We start from the raw sequence: 21,938 nt of genomic DNA, 5'->3' as shown, positions 1-21,938 counted from the left end.
CCACAAATGTCTACTTTGTCATCCAACAACTTCTAAGTAATGCCACTAAAACAAACTACCGCTGATATTGAAACTGGATCAGCAATGTTAAACACGGTCACACACATTATAAGTGGATCAGCAATGTTAAACACGTTCACACACATTGAAACTGGATCAGCAATGTTAAACACGTTCACACGTATTGAAAGTGGATCAGCAATGATAAACACGGTCACACATTAAAAGTGGATCAGCAATGTAAAACACGGCCACACACATTATAAGAGGATCAGCAATGTTAAACACGGCCACACACATTATAAGAGGATCAGCAATGTTAAACACAATCACACATTATAAGTGGATCAGCAATGTTAAACACGGTCACGCACATTATAAGTGGATCAGCAATGTTAAACACAGTCACACACATTATAGGTGGATCAGCAATGTTAAACACGGTCACACACATCATAAGTGGATCAGCAATGTTAAACACAGTCTCACACATCATCAACAACCCCTTAACCCCCCTCCTCTCTCCTCTCTCCGCTCACTCAGGTGAAACTTACACTTTTCCAGTAACTGTGGGATGGCCGGGGTTGAGGGTGAGTATGGATGTGCAGCCTTCGCGGGTCCCCGCCACCTCCAGCTGCAGGAAGTCCAGAGCAATCTTGGAACCAGGCGGGCTCTGTGGAGGTTCAACATCCACTACAGGTTTTGCAACGTGTACATATATTACCGTGTGCCTTTGTGGTCTGCTAATATAACACACGCCTATTTAATCCTGTGAATCACATAAACTTACTCCTGTGACTCATATACTTACTCCTGTGACTCATATACTTACTCCAGTGATTCATATACTTACTCTTGTGAATCACATATACTTACTCCTGTGACCCATATACTGACTCCTGTGACTCATATACTTACTCTTGTGAATCACATATACTTACTCCTGCGAATCACATATTAAATGAGACGTACCCTGACAATCCACTGATACGTTGAGCCAAGTTGCGGGTTGGTGAGTTCGAAGGCGGCTGTCTGAGTCTCCAGGGTCAAGTCTACGAAGACGCCGTGTACTGTGGAGACGGAAAGAATAACATAGGATATCTGGCGACAACACAGTGACACGTATTTCATTGGGTATCCTTCTGTGTCACTGTAAAGCATCGTATTGCATGTACTATACCATTATGCTGTATTTAAATAGCATTATATGGCCAAGTAGCATTGTATAACAACCTGAAACTATGTCAACACCCCCTACAAGTATTGAACCTGAACTGAACGCTATAACACTGTGTTCAACATACCCGCCGACACTGTGTTCAACATACCTACTGACACTGTTCAACTTAACCCAGATCACTGGATTGTCTGGTCCAGACTCGATTATTTACAGACCGCCGTCATATAGCGGGAATATTACTGAGTGCGGCGTTAAACAACAAACAAACAAACAAAAACATACCCTCCAGACACTGTTCTACATATCCTACATACACTGTGTCCTACATAGCCTACAGACACTGTATTCTACAAAGCCTACAGACACTGTGTTCTACATAGCCTACATACACTGTATTCTACAAAGCCTACAGACACTGTATTCTACAAAGCCTACAGACACTGTGTTCTACATAGCCTACAGACACGGTCTACATATCCTACATACACTGTGTCCTACATAGCCTACAGACACTGTATTCTACAAAGCCTACAGACACTGTGTTCTACATAGCCTACAGACACTGTGTCCTACAAAGCCTATAGACACTGTGTTCTACATGATGCATACGACATGTGTTCAGCTTACCCGTGCTTAAGAAGTCTCCACACTGTGTCCCGGGGTCCAGTCCATCGATGCAGTGGCACACGCAGTTGGTGTCGTGCACAATGGGGAATCCGTCGTTGTGGCACGAAAGGTCACAGCCGGCTAGAGATGAATTTATTAACGTCTTTATGTTTCCGACAACTACAGAAATATGAGGAGATGAAAAACTTTGTCGTTTGGTATTAAGACCTTTGTTTCTAAATATTTATGATTTTCGAGCTAATTGCTCTGCACTTTATTTGCATTTATATGTTTCAGTAATGTTTGTTTCAGTGCCAGTACTTTGTAACAACAGAAGAACGTTCCTTAACAGGGTTGAGGCGCAATACCACCTATCGAATTGGTAAATTACTCCATAGCACCATATTGTGTCTTCGTCAGTGGTTACTGTAAGCCGAAGTTGAATACGATGTTCATTACGTTGATATTTCCTGACCGATATCAAAACTGTCGATTGATTCAAACATATATTTAGTGTCTAATATAAATACGTGTCAATGTATTGAAAATTTTGCCTATGCTGTATATGCCTCATCAATATGATGCGTAGATATTGGAAGTGTTGAATCGTAGATATTGACAGAGTTGAATGGTAGATTTTGGCAGTGTTATAGTGTTGATTGTGGGACATTCGAAGTGTTGACCGGTAGCTATTGGCAGAGTTGATGAATAGATATTGATAGATATATACTGGCAGTGTTAGAGTGTTGATGAGTAGATATTGGCAGTGTTGGAGTGTTGACATGTAGATGTTGGAAATGTTGGAGTGTTGATATGTAGATATTGGCAATATTGATGTGTTGATATGTAGATATTGGCAATGTTGAATGGTAGATATTGGCAATGTTGAAGGGTAGATATGGCAGTGTTGGGGGTTGATATGCAGATGTTGGCAGTGTTGGAGGGTAGATATGGCAGTGTTGGAGGGTAGATATGTAGATATTGGCAGGGTTGGAGTGTTGATCATATGTAGATATTGTCAGTATTGGAGTGTTGAATGGTAGATATTGGCAATGTTGGAGGGTAGCTATTGGCAGTGTTAAATAAATCTAGAAATCTACCTGTACAATTGTAGACTGTGTTCACTTCTCTCAGGCTGTTCCAGTACTTATCGCTGTCCCCGAACGACAGGTAATCCACGATGGGGACAATGGTTCGGAAGCCATTTGACGAGGCGCTCTGAGAACAGAATGTGACGTGATAATAATACCAAAACCGTTACTGCGAGTTCCCTTACTCAAGAACAGCGTTAATACATTCATACCATCTGACGGTTAACTAAATGTCATTTAACATTCTTAAGTACTTTTGGCCTTCAGTTTCTTTCTGTGAAAGGAGGTGACAAATAACCTGTTTGGATCGACATCTCGTGTAATATTAGTAAAGCCAATGGACATTTTTTGTTGTCAAACCTAAGGCAAAAGTTACAGTATTTCCGGAACAAATTGCCAACAAAAGCAAATTCCTCTGACTCACTCTATAGCTCACTCTCGAGTGTACACAATAACTGTCTCTCAATTCCTCACTGGCGCTTTTATTCACTCTTGTGTCTACACTTACAACATCCAATCACTCACTCACTCACACGCCCCTTTTATTCACTCACTCACTGACTGACTCATTGACTCGAGAACATACACAAATGCAATCACTCACGCACGCACTCAGGGACGTACGTGCGATTCGTAGTGCATGATGGAGTCAGCTGAATATGTTCCATGAAGCTTGTCGGATTCAGTAACCTTTTCGAAGTTCCGCTCCTTCCCTGTCAAAAACAAAACAGTAGAATTTAGCCACCTCTGATGTCCTCTCCAGTGCATTCAAAGATTCAACTTATACAAAATTGTTGAAATGAAAAATACCTTAACAATGATACTAACATTCTGTTTTCAACGTATTCCAGCGTAACATTGTGGCTACAAAGTTGATTAAAAACCTTGATAGCGTGAAACCAGATTTTGTTATGTATGTATGTATGTGTGTGTGTGTGTGTGTGTGTGTGTGTGTGTGTGTGTTTGTGTGTGTGTGTGTGTGTGTTTGTATGTATGTATATATGTAAGAATGTGTGTGTGTGTGTGTGTGTGTGTGTGTGTGTGTGTGTGTGTGTGTGTGTGTGTGTGTGTGTGTGTGTGTGTGTGTGTTTGTAGGTATGTATATATGTAAGAATGTGTGTGTGTGTGTGTGTGTGTGTGTGTGTGTGTGTGTGTGTGTGTGTGTGTGTGTGTGTAGGTACGTGCTTACGGGTGTAAGTATATATCTATCTACTAATATATTTATTTATTTGACAGATCGTGTGACGTACAATTATATACATGAGGGTAATCAGTGCACAATTTCCCCATATTGTTCTACCCACTTGTCAACTGTTGCACTACCAATCTACTTAATTACCTTCTATGATGTTCCCGTACTTGACGTGAATGTAGTTGTCTCGGTCACGATGACTCTGCTCGTGAAACACACCCAACGCGTGGAGGACTTCATGCAGGGCGGTTTTCTAAAGAGTCAGTGAATGAATGTGGTTCGTTTGTTTGTTGTTTAACACCGCACTCAGCAATATTCCAGCTTTATGACGGCGGTCTGTAAATAATCGAGTCCGGACCAGAGTTGCGGCCCTTGCGCACGCCAGAAACCGAGTGTCGTGAGTTCGATTATGTTTCTAGGTCTGTCAGCACCATACCTGTGCTCGTGGGTTTCAATAAAAGTGGATGGTCATGATGTCAATCACTGGATTGTCTGGTCAAGACTCGAATGCGGCGTTAAACAACAAACAAACACACCAACAAACAATAAAAGTGGTAAACGTCTTAGGCTTGCATTGCTTCGGGCTTCCCTCCCATATCAAGCTGTCACGCCCTGATATAACTGGAAAACAGTTCCAAACGGCGTTAAACTCACTCACTCACTCACAGACGCTTTACCTCTTGTTTGCACGCTGAGATGTCCTGTTCCCCTGATTTGGCTCGGCCAATGTACGACCAGCACCTGCACAGAGATCATTGAGGGATCATTGATTGTTTTCTTTTGATTGTTGCTTAACGCCGCACTTAGCAATATTCCAGCTATATGACGGTGGTCTGTAAATAATCGAGTCTGGACCAGACAATCCAGTGATTGACATAATGCGCATCGATCCACGCAATTGTGATACGATGACATGCATCAACCAAGTCAGCGAGCCTGACCACCCGATCCCGTTAGTCGCCTCTTACGACTAAAAAGAACACAGTGGGGAGACAATTTCATATTCTGTTGGCTGGGTTCGATGTGGGTCTGACCCGTGAAGATCCGGGGTAGAATTGGTCTTCCGCAACCCATGCTTGCCGTAAAAGGTGACTATGCTTGTCGTAAAAGGCGAGTAACGGGAACGGGTGGTGGGGCTCGCTGACTTGGTTAATGCATGTCATCGTATCCTAATTGCGTGGATCGATGCTCATGATATTAATCACTGAATTGTCTAGTCCAGAGTCGATTATTTACAGACCTCCGCCATATAGCTGGAATATTGCTGAGTGCGGCGTTAAACAACAAACCAACCAACCGACGATGCGGGTCTGCATGGTGGTGGGGGTAAGGGTGTGGTTTTGGGAAGACCATTTCATACCCTTTGGTTTGGGTTCACTGTGGGTCTGGGATGGGGTGGGGTCGGGTGGGGGAGGGATGGTGTGGAGGTGATTTGCTGCTGGCAGAGACCATTTCATTTTCTGTAGGTTAGGTTCGATGTTTGCGTGTGTGAGGGTAGGGGGAACGGGCGTTTGGAGTTGGGGGCATAACTGTAGGATTATTTCACTCATTTACTGATGGGGCCAAAATACGAGGGATGGAAGTGGCGGCCACATAGGATGGTTGGGAGAGGCTCCAAACTACAAAGGAGCAGTGGAGTGACCTGGGGACTGTAGAGGGGGAGACTGTGGACTGCAGAATACAAAGCCACAGTGACGCGTTGACAGAGGAAATCAAACAGGGGGGTTGTTGAGGAGGAACCTGCTACACAAGAATATTTAGTAATGATACCTGCACTACACAACCACATACGCTGAGTGTAATACATTGAAAGTAGCTTGCAGCCATTGGTTCAAAATAATAGATTGATGACACAGCATTGGTGGTGTGGTGAAGGAGGGATTGAAAGGAAAAGAATCACGTCTGGATGCAGGGACCGAAATATATTCTCAAACCAAAATACCAGCCAGACAATCAAAAGCGTTGATGTGAAGTCACTCACCCAGAAGATTTGATGAAGTTAAGATACGATTGATGAGTAACACTGAATTCGGAACTCTGGGAGTTGATGTCGTAAAATTTGATACACGTGTTTTCTTCAATCAGCCTCATAGACGACTGAATGACGACCTTGCCCTCTGTTGCTAGAGAACAGATAAACATGGATGGTAATTAGCAATACATTGATAATAGTAATACCCATCTAACAATGATCTAGGATTCTTGGTCAGGTTTGAAATGTTAATAAAATGTTATTCATTTATTATCTTCCCTGATACACGGGTCAATCCCGTGCACTTTAACGATACCTTTTCTGGTGAAATGGTCCGGATGAAAAGTACTATAACGCGCAAATGTAGATGAAGAAAATACAAGACAATTAGATGTACTGTACTATAACGCGCAAATGTAGATGAAGAAAATACAAGACAATTAGATGAACTGTACTATAACGCGCAAATGTAGATGAAGAAAATACAAGACAAATAGATTAACTGTACTATAACGCGCAAATGTAGATGAAGAAAATACAAGACAATTAGATGAACTGTACTATAACGCGCAAATGTAGATGAAGAAAATACAAGACAATTAGATGTACTGTACTATAACGCGCAAATGTAGATGAAGAAAATACAAGACAATAAGATGAACAGTACTATAACGCGCAAAAGTACATGAAGAAAATACAAGACAATTAGATGAACTGTACATTAACGCGCAAATGTAGGTGAAGACAATAAGATGTACTATACTATAACGCGCAAATGTAGATGAAGAAAATACAAGACAATAGGATGTACTATACTATAACGCGCAAATGTAGATGAAGAAAATACAAGACAATAAGATGAACTGTACTATAACGCGCAAATGTAGATTAAGACAATAAGATGTACTATACTATAACGCGCAAATGTAGATGAAGAAAATACAAGACAATAAGATGTACTATACTATAACGCGCAAATGTAGATGAAGAAAATACAAGACAATAAGATGTACTGTACTATAACGCGCGAATGTAGATGAAGAGAATACAAGACAATTACATGTACTGTACCCTAATGCTCAAATGTAGATGAAGAAAATACAAGACAATTACATGTACTGAACTATAAAGCGCGAATGTAGATGAAGAGAATACAAGACAATTTCATGTACTGTACCCTAATGCTCAAATCTAGATGAAGAGAATACAAGACAATTACATGTACTGTACCCTAATGCTCAAATCTAGATGAAGAGAATACAAGACAATTACATGTACTGTACCCTAATGCTCAAATCTAGATGAAGAGAATACAAGACAATTACATGTACTGTACCCTAATGCTCAAATCTAGATGAAGAGAATACAAGACAATTACATGTACTGTACCCTAATGCTCAAATCTAGATGAAGAGAATACAAGACAATTATATGTACTGTACCCTAATGCTCAAATCTAGATGAAGAGAATACAAGACAATTAGATGTACTGTACTATAACGCGCAAATGTAGATGAAGAGAATACAAGACAATTACATGTACTGTACCCTAATGCTCAAATGTAGATGAAGAGAATACAAGACAATTACATGTACTGTACCCTAATGCTCAAATCTAGATGAAGAGAATACAAGACAATTACATATACTGTACCCTAATGCTCAAATGTAGATGAAGAAAATACAAGACAATAAGATGTACTGTACCCTACTGCTCAAATGTAGATGAAGAGAATACAAGACAATTACATGTACTGTACCCTAATGCTCAAATCTAGATGAAGAGAATACAAAACAATTAGATGTACTGTACCCTCATGCTCAAATCTAGATGAAGAGCATACAAAACAATTAGATGTACTGTACTATAACGCGCGAATGTAGATGAAGAGAATACAAGACAATTAGATGTGCTGTACCCTAATGCTCAAATCTAGATGAAGAGAATACAAAACAATTAGATGTACTGTACCCTCATGCTCAAATCTAGATGAAGAGAATACAAGACAATTACATATACTGTACCCTAATGCTCAAATCTAGATGAAGAGAATACAAAACAATTAGATGTGCTGTACCCTAATGCTCAAATCTAGATGAAGAGAATACAAGACAATTAGATGTACTGTACCCTAATGCTCAAATCTAGATGAAGAGTATACAAGACAATTACATGTACTGTACCCTAATGCTCAAATCTAGATGAAGAGAATACAAGACAATTACATGTACTGTACCCTAATGCTCAAATCTAGATGAAGAGAATACAAGACAATTATATGTACTGTACCCTAATGCTCAAATCTAGATGTAGAGAATACAAGACAATTAGATGTACTGTACTATAACGCGCAAATGTAGATGAAGAGAATACAAGACAATTACATGTACTGTACCCTAATGCTCAAATGTAGATGAAGAGAATACAAGACAATTAGATGTGCTCTACCCTAATGCTCAAATGTAGATGAAGAGAATACAAAACAATTACATGTACTGTACCCTAATGCTCAAATCTAGATGAAGAGAATACAAGACAATTAGATGTGCTGTACCCTAATGCTCAAATCTAGATGAAGAGAATACAAGACAATTAGATGTGCTGTACCCTAATGCTCAAATCTAGATGAAGAGAATACAAGACAATTAGATGTGCTGTACCCTAATGCTCAAATCTAGATGAAGAGAATACAAGACAATTAGATGTGCTGTACCCTAATGCTCAAATCTAGATGAAGAGAATACAAGACAATTAGATGTGCTGTACCCTAATGCTCAAATCTAGATGAAGAGAATACAAGACAATTAGATGTGCTGTACCCTAATGCTTAAATCTAGATGAAGAGAATACAAAACAATTACATGTACTGTACCCTAATGCTCAAATCTAGATGAAGAGAATACAAGACAATTAGATGTGCTGTACCCTAATGCTTAAATCTAGATGAAGAGAATACAAAACAATTAGATGTGCTGTACCCTAATGCTCAAATCTAGATGAAGAGAATACAAGACAATTAGATGTGCTGTACCCTAATGCTCAAATCTAGATGAAGAGAATACAAGACAATTAGATGTGCTGTACCCTAATGCTCAAATCTAGATGAAGAGAATACAAGACAATTAGATGTGCTCTACCCTAATGCTCAAATCTAGATGAAGAGAATACAAGACAATTAGATGTGCTGTACCCTAATGCTTAAATCTAGATGAAGAGAATACAAAACAATTACATGTACAGTACCCTAATGCTCAAATCTAGATGAAGAGAATACAAGACAATTAGATGTGCTGTACCCTAATGCTCAAATCTAGATGAAGAGAATACAAGACAATTAGATGTGCTGTACCCTAATGCTTAAATCTAGATGAAGAGAATACAAGACAATTAGATGTGCTGTACCCTAATGCTCAAATCTAGATGAAGAGAATACAAGACAATTAGATGTGCTGTACCCTAATGCTCAAATCTAGATGAAGAGAATACAAGACAATTAGATGTGCTGTACCCTAATGCTTAAATCTAGATGAAGAGAATACAAAACAATTACATGTACTGTACCCTAATGCTCAAATCTAGATGAAGAGAATACAAGACAATTAGATGTGCTGTACCCTAATGCTTAAATCTAGATGAAGAGAATACAAAACAATTAGATGTGCTGTACCCTAATGCTCAAATCTAGATGAAGAGAATACAAGACAATTAGATGTGCTGTACCCTAATGCTCAAATCTAGATGAAGAGAATACAAGACAATTAGATGTGCTCTACCCTAATGCTCAAATCTAGATGAAGAGAATACAAGACAATTAGATGTGCTCTACGCTAATGCTCAAATCTAGATGCAGAGAATACAAGACAATTAGATGTGCTGTACCCTCATGCTTAAATCTAGATGAAGAGAATACAAAACAATTAGATGTACTGTACCCTAATGCTCAAATCTAGATGAAGAGAATACAAGACAATTAGATGTGCTGTACCCTAATGCTTAAATCTAGATGAAGAGAATACAAAACAATTACATGTGCTGTACCCTAATGCTCAAATCTAGATGAAGAGAATACAAGACAATTAGATGTGCTGTACCCTAATGCTCAAGTCTAGATGAAGAGTATACAAGGCAATTAGATGTGCTGTACTGTTGTCGCCAGAATGCGTCATGAAACAACATCTTCTCACTCATCGAGTTACTTACGCACAGATGAAGTTATTGCATAGGGTACTATTCCACCCGTCCAGAGGCGCCACGTGGTCGTCGTGATGACGCGCTTGCGACGTCTGTGCAGTGGGGTAGAGGCGTCCAACTCAACTGCCTGCGATGTGAAGGGTAAGCATAAATATCGCATAAGACCATTCCTGATGATGCAAAAAAAACAAGTATGGGTTCTGTCATTTTCGTTGGTAGCATTATTTTAATTTTAATTCCTCTAAAAAGATTTTGGTTAAACGACGACTTATTAAATACGTAGCCTTGAAAATAGCTTCGTCGTTCTGTCACTATCTACTGGTGTGTGTGTGTGTGTGTGTGTGTGTGTGTGCGTGTGTTCTGTCTTTATTAGGACTCTATCACACCCACACCAGTAGATAGTGACAGAACGACGAAGCTAACTTCATTTTATGCAATTTGTTTCATGACCCACACAACAAACGACCAGTACCTAATATAGTGTTATAAAAATACATTTATACATTTATTAAAAAAAACCATTTTTTTCCTCTTTCTCTGTGTCAGTTTTTTACGACATCCCATTTAATCCCACTGTCAGACTGGGCAGACTCATCAGCCCCCTCTACACGTGCACGCAGCCCAGACAGCGAATGGGACTTCTCCCAGGAATCGTTGCTGAGTCGAACCCATCCAGAAGTTTTCTGAGTATGTGAATACTCCCCAACACTGCAGTCCTCTGCATTACCCAGATTGGTAGAAGGGCTGTATTCATGGCAGCAAACCCGGGAACTCTCCCAGTGTCAGTCAACAGATTGGGAGGTAACAAACCCAAGGCACCGTGAACAATGGGTAGTCGGACAACTTGGTACTTGGGATGCAAGCGCGACCTTTCGTAAACGAGGTCCGCATATTTGTCATGTTTGTCCAGAATCTTGTCAATCACATTGAGTGTCTAAAGGTTGGTTGGTTTGTTGTTTTACGCCGCACTCAGCAATATTCCAGCTATATGACGGCGGTTTGTAAATAAACGAGTCTGGACCAGACAATCCAGTGATTGACATCATGAGTATCGATCCACGCAATTGGGATCGATGACATGCTTCAATTAAGTCAGCGAGCCTGACCACCCGATCCCGTTACTTGCCTTTTACGACAAGCATAGTGTCAATAGGGACAGGTAAGGTGAGATGAAATGGGGTTGAACGTTTAAGATTGTTGCACTTATACAGCGACGTGCATGTGTGTGTGTGTGTGTGTGTGTGTGTGTGTGTGTGTGTGTGTGTGTATGTGTATGTGTGTGTGTGTGTGTGTGTGTGTGTGTGTGTGTGTGTGTGTGTGTGTGTGTGTGGCTGCTTGTACTAGTCCGGACTAATGCCGATTTATAGTATAATCTTGTAACGTCTTTTGGTAAGACGCGACCTTCCGCTCTCTCACGACCACTAGACCACGGAGGCGGTTTCAAAAGGGACAGCTAATTCAATGATATCAATGATTTCAACGGATTCATAAAAAAAGGACAGGGTCAGGTTTATTGGCCTGGACAGGTCTTTTCCAAAGAATGATGCCCTCTAAATATTTTGGGTCGTACCACGCATTGGCCTCTGAGTCAGAACCACAAGCATGACAAAGACGGTAATAAAATGATCGAGCCATGCGATCCTGTCGCAAAAGATACTGTGTTTGTGCCAAAGCTTGGCATCCACTGATAACGTATTTGGCAGTTTCATTAAATTCATTGTATATTCTACATTTCATATTTACAATTTGATGCAAAATCACACATTGACGGTTTCGAGTGGGAAGTGGCTGGTCCTGAGCAGCAAACAGCCTTCTGTTTCACCTTGCAAGCCAGCTGACTTTATCCAAGCGAAGGACTCTGCAGGATTGCTGATCTTCTCAACACACTACCCATAAAGTCGATCGAGTGATCGTTCAGATAACCTCTCCCTGAAAAACTGAGTGTGGGCCAATTTGATATGGCACTTCGCTTGGTTGATACTGTACAGCAGTACAGAAGCATCAACAAAGTCAACACTGCCCTTTGGATTATGTCCCACATACGTGGCTCGTTAAAGAAAACCGTGAAATGCCTTGTTTTCGTCATGAGTCTTGACGAAAATTAGTGTGTGCAAAAGTGCACATGACAATTCTATCATGAAGAGCATCAACGTTAATCAAACCACGTCCTCACATTATAATTGGCAAATAAAGCGATTGAGGGAAGAGCGAGGGTGGTGGGATCTATTGTCTGACTTGATTCTTCGTCTGAGGGTGTCAATACCCTGAATTTCCTGTTCGTCCAATCCACAACGCCAAAAGAATATGAAAGGACGGGTACAGCATAAGTCTTTGTGGCTTGAAATTTATTGCGAGCTATGAACTCCAGGTTTTCTGAAGTCTACTTTTGTACTCTGCCCGAAGTTCGTCGTTGATAATGGCATGAGGTGTAGTATTGTTCGACCTTTGCACCACCAAGGCGGAACATCACCTGTATCCACGAGATAATTTAAACAGTGAAGTTACGGTGTTTGGACACAGGGGAATAGTTTCCAATACCGTTTCGAATACCATCAGGCCCTGGCGCCGTATTAGATTTGGACTTTTTATTACGTTTTTCAGGCAATCTGGTGTAATGAAACACAAATGGTGACCTTATTTTTTCGTGTACACTTTCATTGTATTACTCCACCAATGGTTCTTCGAGGTACACACTTGCCGGGTGCAGACCACAATAGTTCAAGGTCTTTCAATAGAAGCCAAGGTCTTTAGTTATTATTTACATCTTACTGTCTGATCACTATGAGATATACCATCGTCAGGAAACTAGTGTCTACAATGCCATGTCTGTATACCATACCACGGTCTATGTGTAACTGTTTCTGTATCACCATTAGTTGTTCTTCACATGTACACATTTTTTGCTCTGCGAAATACGAGAGTGTACTTACAACCCATAGTTTAAGAGTAATGTGTGGAAGAAACAGGATTTGAAACAGAAGTTGTTCAGTGTGTGTCAACTCCTCAAGGTACATTTTGAAAACAGCAATATGTGCACATGAACACGTGCACATTGACACATGTTACCCAGGGTTGGTGTTCTTCATTTTCAATACGTGAGCAACCTACCTCTTGTTCAATCTCGGCCTGCTTATCTGCCCCTTCTCCATGGAAATCTGTCTCCTGCGTGATAGATTGAAACATAAAATGTTTATAATTTTCATATTTTGATATTTTAATGACAAGATGTTCATCATCAAGAATATCACAATTAGAATTTATTAATATTGAAAACTGATTTTTTTTTTAGATCGATGTATGAAGATTAAGTGTGACAAAAATATTTCCACAATACTGTATGACAAGAGGGATGATTTCAAATTTCCAACAACCAACTTTCCCTTTCTGTCGAGCAATATTCCAGCAGCGCCAGCCTTTGGTTTCTACATTTCACAACTTGTGAGACATGCTCTTTCCATGATGATTTCAAAGAGCATCATACGACTCTTGCCCAAAATTTGTTTGATCAAGGTTACAACATTCAAGGCCTCACGAAAACTTTCAAAAGTTTTTTTTATGGCAGACATGAGGACATTTATAAATAGAACGGAGAACTTTCTTTTTCAGGTGAACTATTACCTTGCCTTTTCATGTGTTTGTGACGGGAGATTGCTAATGATTATGGAATGAATTTTGTCGATTATAATTCAGTAAACTACCACGAAGTTATCAATTATTATTGGATATCCACTGTTTGGGTCTGAAGTTAAATTAACATTCCTTCAGTAGATAGGACGATTTCGTATTGTTTTCATATGCTCTTACCGACAGTGTAAACTTAAATTTGTTAACAGTGTGGACATATTCTTGAGGAATGGAAATATAAATCCAAGTTTGTTTTTTGGTATAGAATTGAAGAAAGAAGAATAAGAAATGATATGTCAATCCCACATTAATTATTAATTATACAAACAATTATGTTCTTTTCGTTTAAAGGTTAATTTAAAAGAGCAAGACAAAATAATCTGTTTATTTTCCTTGGTGCAATATCAATGTATGAAAATCAACATAATTAGCATTTGATTTTAATTATATTACATTCACAGGGACTAACTTATTTTGGTTTAAAAAATATAATACCAAACACACATATTGCATATTGTTTCTGATAATTATTGTGTTCTTATGTGCATTTGTATGCATTACATGTTCACGATTTCAAAAATGGGTATTCTGCACCAAAATTTCATTTCTTTTCAATTGTCCTACAAAACGTAAATGTTTATCTTCATGTTTGTGGGAAGGAGATCACACTAGTGTCCATATTGTTACTTTGGCCTAACGTCCACGAGTAGATTAATTGATGGTTTTCTGTAAAGCAATGTACTTTTTTTTTAAATCAGTTTTTTATGTTTATCTTAGTGTGATTCTATCATTTACAGTTACATCTACTCATGAACAAATAGATATGTGCACGAATTTTCTGTTACATTATATGTCCCTACTTTTACAAGCCATGTCATGTACTGTTACCGAAAAGAAAATATTCATTATAAAACAACGATGCTGAGATAATAAAATTTTATCATTGCAAATATTTGATGTTTGTTTTTACTTTACCTTCTCACTATGCAATATTCCAGCATTTTTGTCAGTTCATTAAATTCATGCAAGGTTCACAAGAAGAAGAATATAAACGACTAGTAAACTGATTTTTCTTTTTTCTTTCTTTGAAATCATACACGTTGTGAAATTGACTCGAACAATGTGTATGACACAACATTACTTTCCAACTTTAGACGCCAGGCATTGCTGCCAAATATAAACAGTACGCCTATCTCGAACTACGGATAACTTGACCTGTCCAGGGTTATTTCGGGAAACGAGGTCTCATTATATTTCGTAATAAAATTGAACAGAGACGATTGAAGAGAGTTATATGTCTTCTCAGATGCAGATAATTGTCCACGTACTTTTTCTGGAGAGACGACATCAACCCCTCCCTTCATAAAGTGAGGCGCCATATGTGCCAAGCCGTCACCCTTTAACAAACCAAAATGTAATAAAGTGAGAGATATCATTATAAGATGGTGAGTTCAGTAATTATATAGCGTTTCAGTTAACAGTGGGATGTGGGAGGTTACAAATGAAACGAATTACGATTATTGTTTGACAGTAAGTGAGCAAGTTGGGTATAACACAGCTTTGAGGAGTATTTGAGTGATAACGCAGCGTGCCATCGTAATAAAGGGGAGAATATTAACAATATTCCAGCAATACCACGACGGGTGATCTAGGACACCACAAATGGTCAAAACAATATACCCACATGTTGGGACGCTCACGGGCCTTTGGCATGACGAGTGATCACTTCAACAACAAGACTACTCGGGACAAAGGTCTTATCTTCGATAATCCAGTGTATTACATCTCCTTTCTTATATGATTTATACTCTGGATCAATTTGACTCCATATCTTCCTTTAGGAAATGACGTCACCTGCTCAATATCTCTGATCATACTAACTTAGCCCATAATTTCCCTCGCCCATGAAGTCAAGAACCAATCAAATTACTTCTTTGGACGCGAGTTTAGTATAGATATACAATCACAACTGCAGCCTCGTCCGCGCGAGTTCCCGAGAAACCGAATCAGTTTGAAAAAAACGTTCAGCTGGAAAAGATGTTTCCTGTATACAAATGGGTGAGAGAGTTGGGTTTAACGCCGCTATGAACGGTATTCCAGTTATTGTTACGGCATGTCAGCTTGATGTGGGAGGAAATCCCAAAGTAGTGCATGTCTAAGACGTTTACCACTTGGTCGAACCAACTAGGAAGGGTATTGTGCTAAAAAACCTAGAAAACATAATCGGGATATACCAGGATTCCATCCCACAATCATAAGTTGACTCAAGCCTCCACAACGAATTGCGGTCACCCGGGCCCGTAGACATTTACTACTCCGGTGGATGGAGTGGTGGGGGTGGGGGCGGGGTGGTAGCTGGCTAGTGAATCGTGTAAAACATGCAGTGTTAATACAGGTGCTGTACAGGTGGTATCAAGATTGTGTTTACAGTTATACATGCCATCACATCCTTTCCCCGCATCGTCACACTTACCAGCATCTCGCCCTTCTCTCTACGTCCCTTAGCTGCAACGTCACATTTACCAGTAGCACAATTCTCGCTTGAAATCGCTCCCCTGCATCATCACACTCGGCAATAGCACGCCCTTCCCGTCATCTCCCTTCCTCTCATGACCATACTCACAAATAGCACGCCCTTCCGTTCATCTCCCTTCCCGCATCACTGTACTCACCAGAAACACGTCCTTCACCTCCATTCCTGCATCACCATACTCCCCAATATCACATCTTTCCCTTCACCTTCCTTCCCTGCATCATCATACTCCCCAATAGCACGCCCTTCCCTTCACCGACCTTCCTGCATCATCATACTCACCAATAGCACGCCCTTCCCTTCACCTCCTTTCCTGCATCACCATACTCACCAATAGCACGCCCTTCCCTTCACCTCCCTTCCTGCATCACCATACTCACCAATAGCACGCCCTTCCCTTCACCTCCCTTCCTGCATCATCACACTCACCAATAGCACTCCCTTCCCTTCACCTCCCTTCCTGCATCACCATACTCCCCAATATCACACCTTTCCCTTCACCTTCCTTCCCTGCATCATCATACTCACCAATAGCACTCCCTTCCCTTCACCTCCCTTCCTGCATCACCATACTCCCCAATATCACACCTTTCCCTTCACCTTCCTTCCCTGCATCATCATACTCACCAATAGCACGCCCTTCCCTTCACCTCCCTTCCTGCATCACCATACTCCCCAATATCACATCTTTCCCTTCACCTTCCTTCCCGCATCATCATACTCCCCAAAAGCACGCCCTTCCCTTCACCTCCCTTCCTGCATCATCATACTCACCAATAGCACGCCCTTCCCTTCACCTCCCTTCCTGCATCACCATACTCACCAATAGCACGCCCTTCCCTTCACCTCCCTTCCTGCATCATCATACTCACCAATAGCACGCCCTTCCCTTCACCTCCCTTCCTGCATCATCATACTCACCAATAGCACGCCCATCCCTTCACCTCCCTTCCTGCATCACCATACTCACCAATAGCACGCCCTTCCCTTCACCTCCCTTCCTGCATCATCACACTCACCAATAGCACGCCCTTCCCTTACCTCCCTTCCTGCATCACCATACTCACCAATAGCACGCCCTTCCCTTCACCTCCCTTCCTGCATCATCACACTCACCAATAGCACGCCCTTCCCTTCACCTCCCTTCCTGCATCATCATACTCACCAATAGCACGCCCTTCCCTTCACCTCCCTTCCTGCATCACCATACTCACCAATAGCACGCCCTTCCCTTCACCGCCCTTCCTGCATCATCACACTCACCAATAGCACGCCCTTCCCTTCACCTCCCTTCCTGCATCATCACACTCACCAATAGCACGCCCTTCCCTTCACCTCCCTTCCTGCATCACCATACTCACCAATAGCACGCCCTTCCCTTCACCTCCCTTCCTGCATCATCACACTCACCAATAGCACGCCCTTCCCTTCACCGACCTTCCTGCATCATCATACTCACCAATAGCACGCCCTTCCCTTCACCTCCCTTCCTGCATCACCATACTCACCAATAGCACGCCCTTCCCTTCACCTCCCTTCCTGCATCATCACACTCACCAATAGCACGCCCTTCCCTTCACCTCCCTTCCTGCATCATCATACTCACCAATAGCACGCCCTTTCCTCCCTCTGCCTTCCCTTCATATGCAACTTGACCAGTCAGTAAAAATGGTAGCTGTGCAAAAAAAGGAATATTGTGGAATTATTCAAGAGATATTTTTTTTAATCAGTCGTACCCAGTAAGTACATGCTTGCTGTTACACGGTGCACTCAGCGACATCCCATCTATATGAAGCTGGCCTCTACAATATCGAATCTAGACCAGACAAACCCGTGATCGATATTGTGAGCAAAGTCCCACGTCATGAATAACAAGTTACAGGGCAATGAGCACCTGATCCTCGCCTCTCTTATATATGCATACTTCCTTGGTGTGTACATAAATAAATAGTGAGTGAGTGAGTGAGTGTGGTTTTCGCCGCTTTTAACAACATTCCGACAATATCACGACGGGGGACACTAGAAATGGGCTTCACACATTGTAACCATGTGGGGAATCTTCGGTGTGACGAACGAATGCTTTAACCACAGGCTACCCCACCGCCCTACTTAGAAGAGGTCTTCAGCAACCCACGCTTGTCGTAAGAGGCGACTAACGGGAACGGGTAGTTGATGCATGTCATCGTATCTCAATTGCGTGGATGTCGTGGAGTGCGGCGTTAAACAACATAAACAAACAAACAAGATAATAAATAGAAAAATAAAAGTAACTATGATGTAAAAATGCACTTTTTTATATGCGAAGGTCATCAGCGCATGTCATTTAAAATTTTGTGGTTCAGTTATATGTTTTATATACACAGAATTAAGGAGTCTGACTTACCTGCTTAGAATTGCTGTTTGTAACGCAAGCCAACGCTATACAGATGAACAGTAAAAATCTGGACATGATCTGAAGCAATCAATAATATGCCTACAGTAAAATCTGTCTACACGGGACGTAAACGTATGTGGGAACGAAAGTTTCGTCCGGTTGAGACACTGGTCCAGATCAGAGTTGTTATATAATGAGTTCCATCCCTTGTTGCCAAGATATGAACATGCAAGACCGAAGATAATAATACTCTTACAGTCCTCGTTATTGTTTGAAAGATGCATCCCTCTAACGCTTTCATAAACCTGATCGAAAATGTACTTATATGTGCAATATTGAGGATCAGGAAAGAGTAAAATGTACTTGATGAACTCGTAAACCATTCTTTTTTACTCATGCTGTGTGACACATATAAGCATTAGTTTTTGAGAACGTGTTTTTGTTGTACACAGGACCGAGCATATAGGCACCTATGCAATGTAAAGCATAATGAAAGAGTAAACCTATATGGATAAGAGTAATAATATAAATATATATTTTGTTAGACAGAAAATAATTACGTAATGTGATAAATGAACCTACTCGGATATTTCTGAAACATCGAGTACTTTACTAGATCCTATAATTGTAGGTGAAGATGTTTCTGTGGATGATTCTGGAGTGATTGATTTTCATAATGAGATTAGTGATCAAAGGGGCACGTATATATCAGTGAAAACACATTTATCAACCAAATCATCATTTACTAGAGATATATGGTGTTATGGAAGAGGTGTATATGATAAATTAATTTTTTAACAAATGTAAAGATATAGATGAATCTACTGAATGTTTTTACTCAAAATTTAATAATTATATAAACATGTGTGTACCGTCTTAAAAGGTTAGGATTCGACCGAATGATAAACCGTAGTTCAATTCCGAATTACGGAAGGCAATGAGGAAAAGAAACAGGTTACTTAAGATTTCAAGGAAAACAAATAAAGACAAGGGCAGAACATTGTACAGAAAACAAAGAAAAAAGGTAAAAAATATGAAATACTATGCAAAGGAAATGCTCTACTCCAATTTAGACAATTTCGTTTTAGAATTATACTTAGAAAACAAATATTCTTATTGGAAATTGTTGTGATATTTAGTGAAAGGTATGTCACTGACGAAAGCCCAAATATATACTCAGATTTGGATAAAGCTAATCAGTTAAACATTGTCAAGTATTTTTCATCCATTGCAGATGTTGATGGAAGTAAGGCGAGATTGCCAAATGTTGAAAAACGTACAGATAAAACAATTAGCACATTACGAATAAACGTATATGAAATAAGTGATATAATAAAGATTCGGGCCCAGATCGCACAAGTCATAAAATTCTGAAACATACTGTAGCTACATTGAATGAGAAAGCTTAAGTATATGCTCTAGATCTGTCGTAGTGTGTTGAATAAGATTTATGTAATGTTTATTAGACCACTATTTGAATATGCATGTGAAGTTTGGGACGGTTGTATCAAAGAGCAGAGTGACAGATTAGAAAAACTCCAACTGGAAGCAGCAAGACTTGTAACGGGTTAACCAACCTATACTTCCGTCAAAAAATATATTTCGAAACTTCCTGGGAGCCCATATCAGAGCGCAGGAGAAAATTGTGTTATTCTATAAAATGTATAACAATATGACACCTTCATACCTTAAAGATCTTTTACCTCACTCTGTCGGGACAAACATAACATACAACCTTAGAACCGCTCACAATATAACTACGCCTCTATTACGTACTAAGTTATCTGAATCCTCATTTGTACCATCCGCTATCAAATTGTGGAATACATTACCTACTCAGCAAAGGAATATTGAAACATTCCCTCGATTTAAATCCAGTTTAAGAACAGATAGACCTACAGTTCCATCATATTTATCATATGGTTTAAAGAAAATTAACATAATACATACAAAATTAAGATATGATGACAGTGAATTATAAAATGACTTATTTAGAAGAGGTTTAAACGAGGATCCAAAATGCCGATGTGGCAGCCCATGTGAAACTTCATATAATTTTTCACTGAAGGTCCTTTATTTACATCAGCAAACGAATTGATGCACTCACTATTGTTAATTGTGAAAGATACTGATGTAAATATTGACCTGATGCTAGTTGGTAATGCAGTTTTATCTAACCATGTGAACGAAAGCATTTTTAGGAATGTCAAACATATATAAGGAAAACAAAAAGGTTTGAGTGAGCAATGTGAATGTATATACGTTTCTCTATATCTTTTCTTTCCTTTCAGTCATTTGATTTATTAACTGTAAATAAGCATACATGTAAATCTATGGGAGAGGGCGTTCGAAGTAGTGATAACGTGTGCCCAATCCTTTTCACGAGAATAAAATATGTTTAAACTAAACTGATAGGTTTGTCCACCAAAGAGCCGCAGCTCTGCACAACGAGTTGCTATGTCAATATGATGTATTACAGAAGCAGTTATTGCATATACAGAGCGGCAATCACAATAACATTATTAAGAACTTACTCTCTTTACAGCCGAGATCCTGGTCACCTTACAGAAAAAAAGGTTCCGATTCAGGAGGGTATTTGCCGAACTACATCTGTATACTTTCTCTGACTGGCTTTTGAAGAAATATTTACTCAACTTTATGACTCACGGTGTTTTTCAAACGGAAACCATAAAGTAAACGAAACCATAGGGTTTCATCACCCGTAGATCTGACAGAACCTCTATCTATATATCTGTGTGGTCTGTTTTCTAGTATTGTCCCGATAATTTATGAAATATGATTCTATGGCTATTTGCATACAGTCAAGCAAACATTGTTAGTGTCAGAAAACGAAACATGAGAAGGATTCACTTGCGAAGTCAACCACGCGTGACTGAACTGTTTATATCTCGTTCAAGCAATTCATTGAAACACGGGATATATATCTCTACATACTTAACGCATGTCAAACCATGCATGCAGAAATAACCAGAAACCTACACAAACTAAACGAAATTGGTCCCATGAATGTGAACAACATAAAGCTGATATGTTTATACTTGATTTTTTATTGTTTGAACTTGTTGAAAGCTTTTTCTGTTTGTCATTTCGTTACGTATATTGGATGAACATAAAGCTGTTTTCCACGGTCGGTGGGTACATTTATTGTTATCC

General features: G+C 39.9%; 1 protein-coding gene across 1 annotated transcript in view; it reads right to left on the bottom strand.

The window, feature by feature from the left end:
- LOC124151721 overlaps window positions 1–21,413 on the bottom strand; it is a 57,284-nt gene extending 35,871 nt beyond the window's left edge. Inside the window, exons 1-14 of the mRNA XM_048387084.1 lie at window positions 21,299–21,413; window positions 18,774–18,842; window positions 17,997–18,065; window positions 15,186–15,254; window positions 13,342–13,395; window positions 10,243–10,360; window positions 6,051–6,192; window positions 4,747–4,810; window positions 4,217–4,322; window positions 3,502–3,590; window positions 2,887–3,004; window positions 1,808–1,927; window positions 973–1,070; window positions 555–673 (exon numbers count right to left, since the gene is read on the bottom strand). Of these exons, the coding sequence (XP_048243041.1) occupies window positions 555–673; window positions 973–1,070; window positions 1,808–1,927; window positions 2,887–3,004; window positions 3,502–3,590; window positions 4,217–4,322; window positions 4,747–4,810; window positions 6,051–6,192; window positions 10,243–10,360; window positions 13,342–13,395; window positions 15,186–15,254; window positions 17,997–18,065; window positions 18,774–18,839 (1,232 nt within the window). The 5' untranslated portion in view covers window positions 18,840–18,842; window positions 21,299–21,413. The remainder of the gene's footprint in view (window positions 1–554; window positions 674–972; window positions 1,071–1,807; window positions 1,928–2,886; window positions 3,005–3,501; window positions 3,591–4,216; window positions 4,323–4,746; window positions 4,811–6,050; window positions 6,193–10,242; window positions 10,361–13,341; window positions 13,396–15,185; window positions 15,255–17,996; window positions 18,066–18,773; window positions 18,843–21,298) is intronic.
- Window positions 21,414–21,938: the final 525 nt, after the last annotated feature.

The sequence above is a fragment of the Haliotis rufescens genome, unplaced genomic scaffold (genome assembly GCF_023055435.1).
Source record: "Haliotis rufescens isolate VD_foot unplaced genomic scaffold, xgHalRufe1.0.p SCAF_64, whole genome shotgun sequence".
Taxonomy (NCBI): Eukaryota; Metazoa; Mollusca; class Gastropoda; order Lepetellida; family Haliotidae; genus Haliotis; species Haliotis rufescens.
Note: the sequence above shows the minus strand (reverse complement) of the source record. Positions and strands in the feature narration are given on the sequence as shown.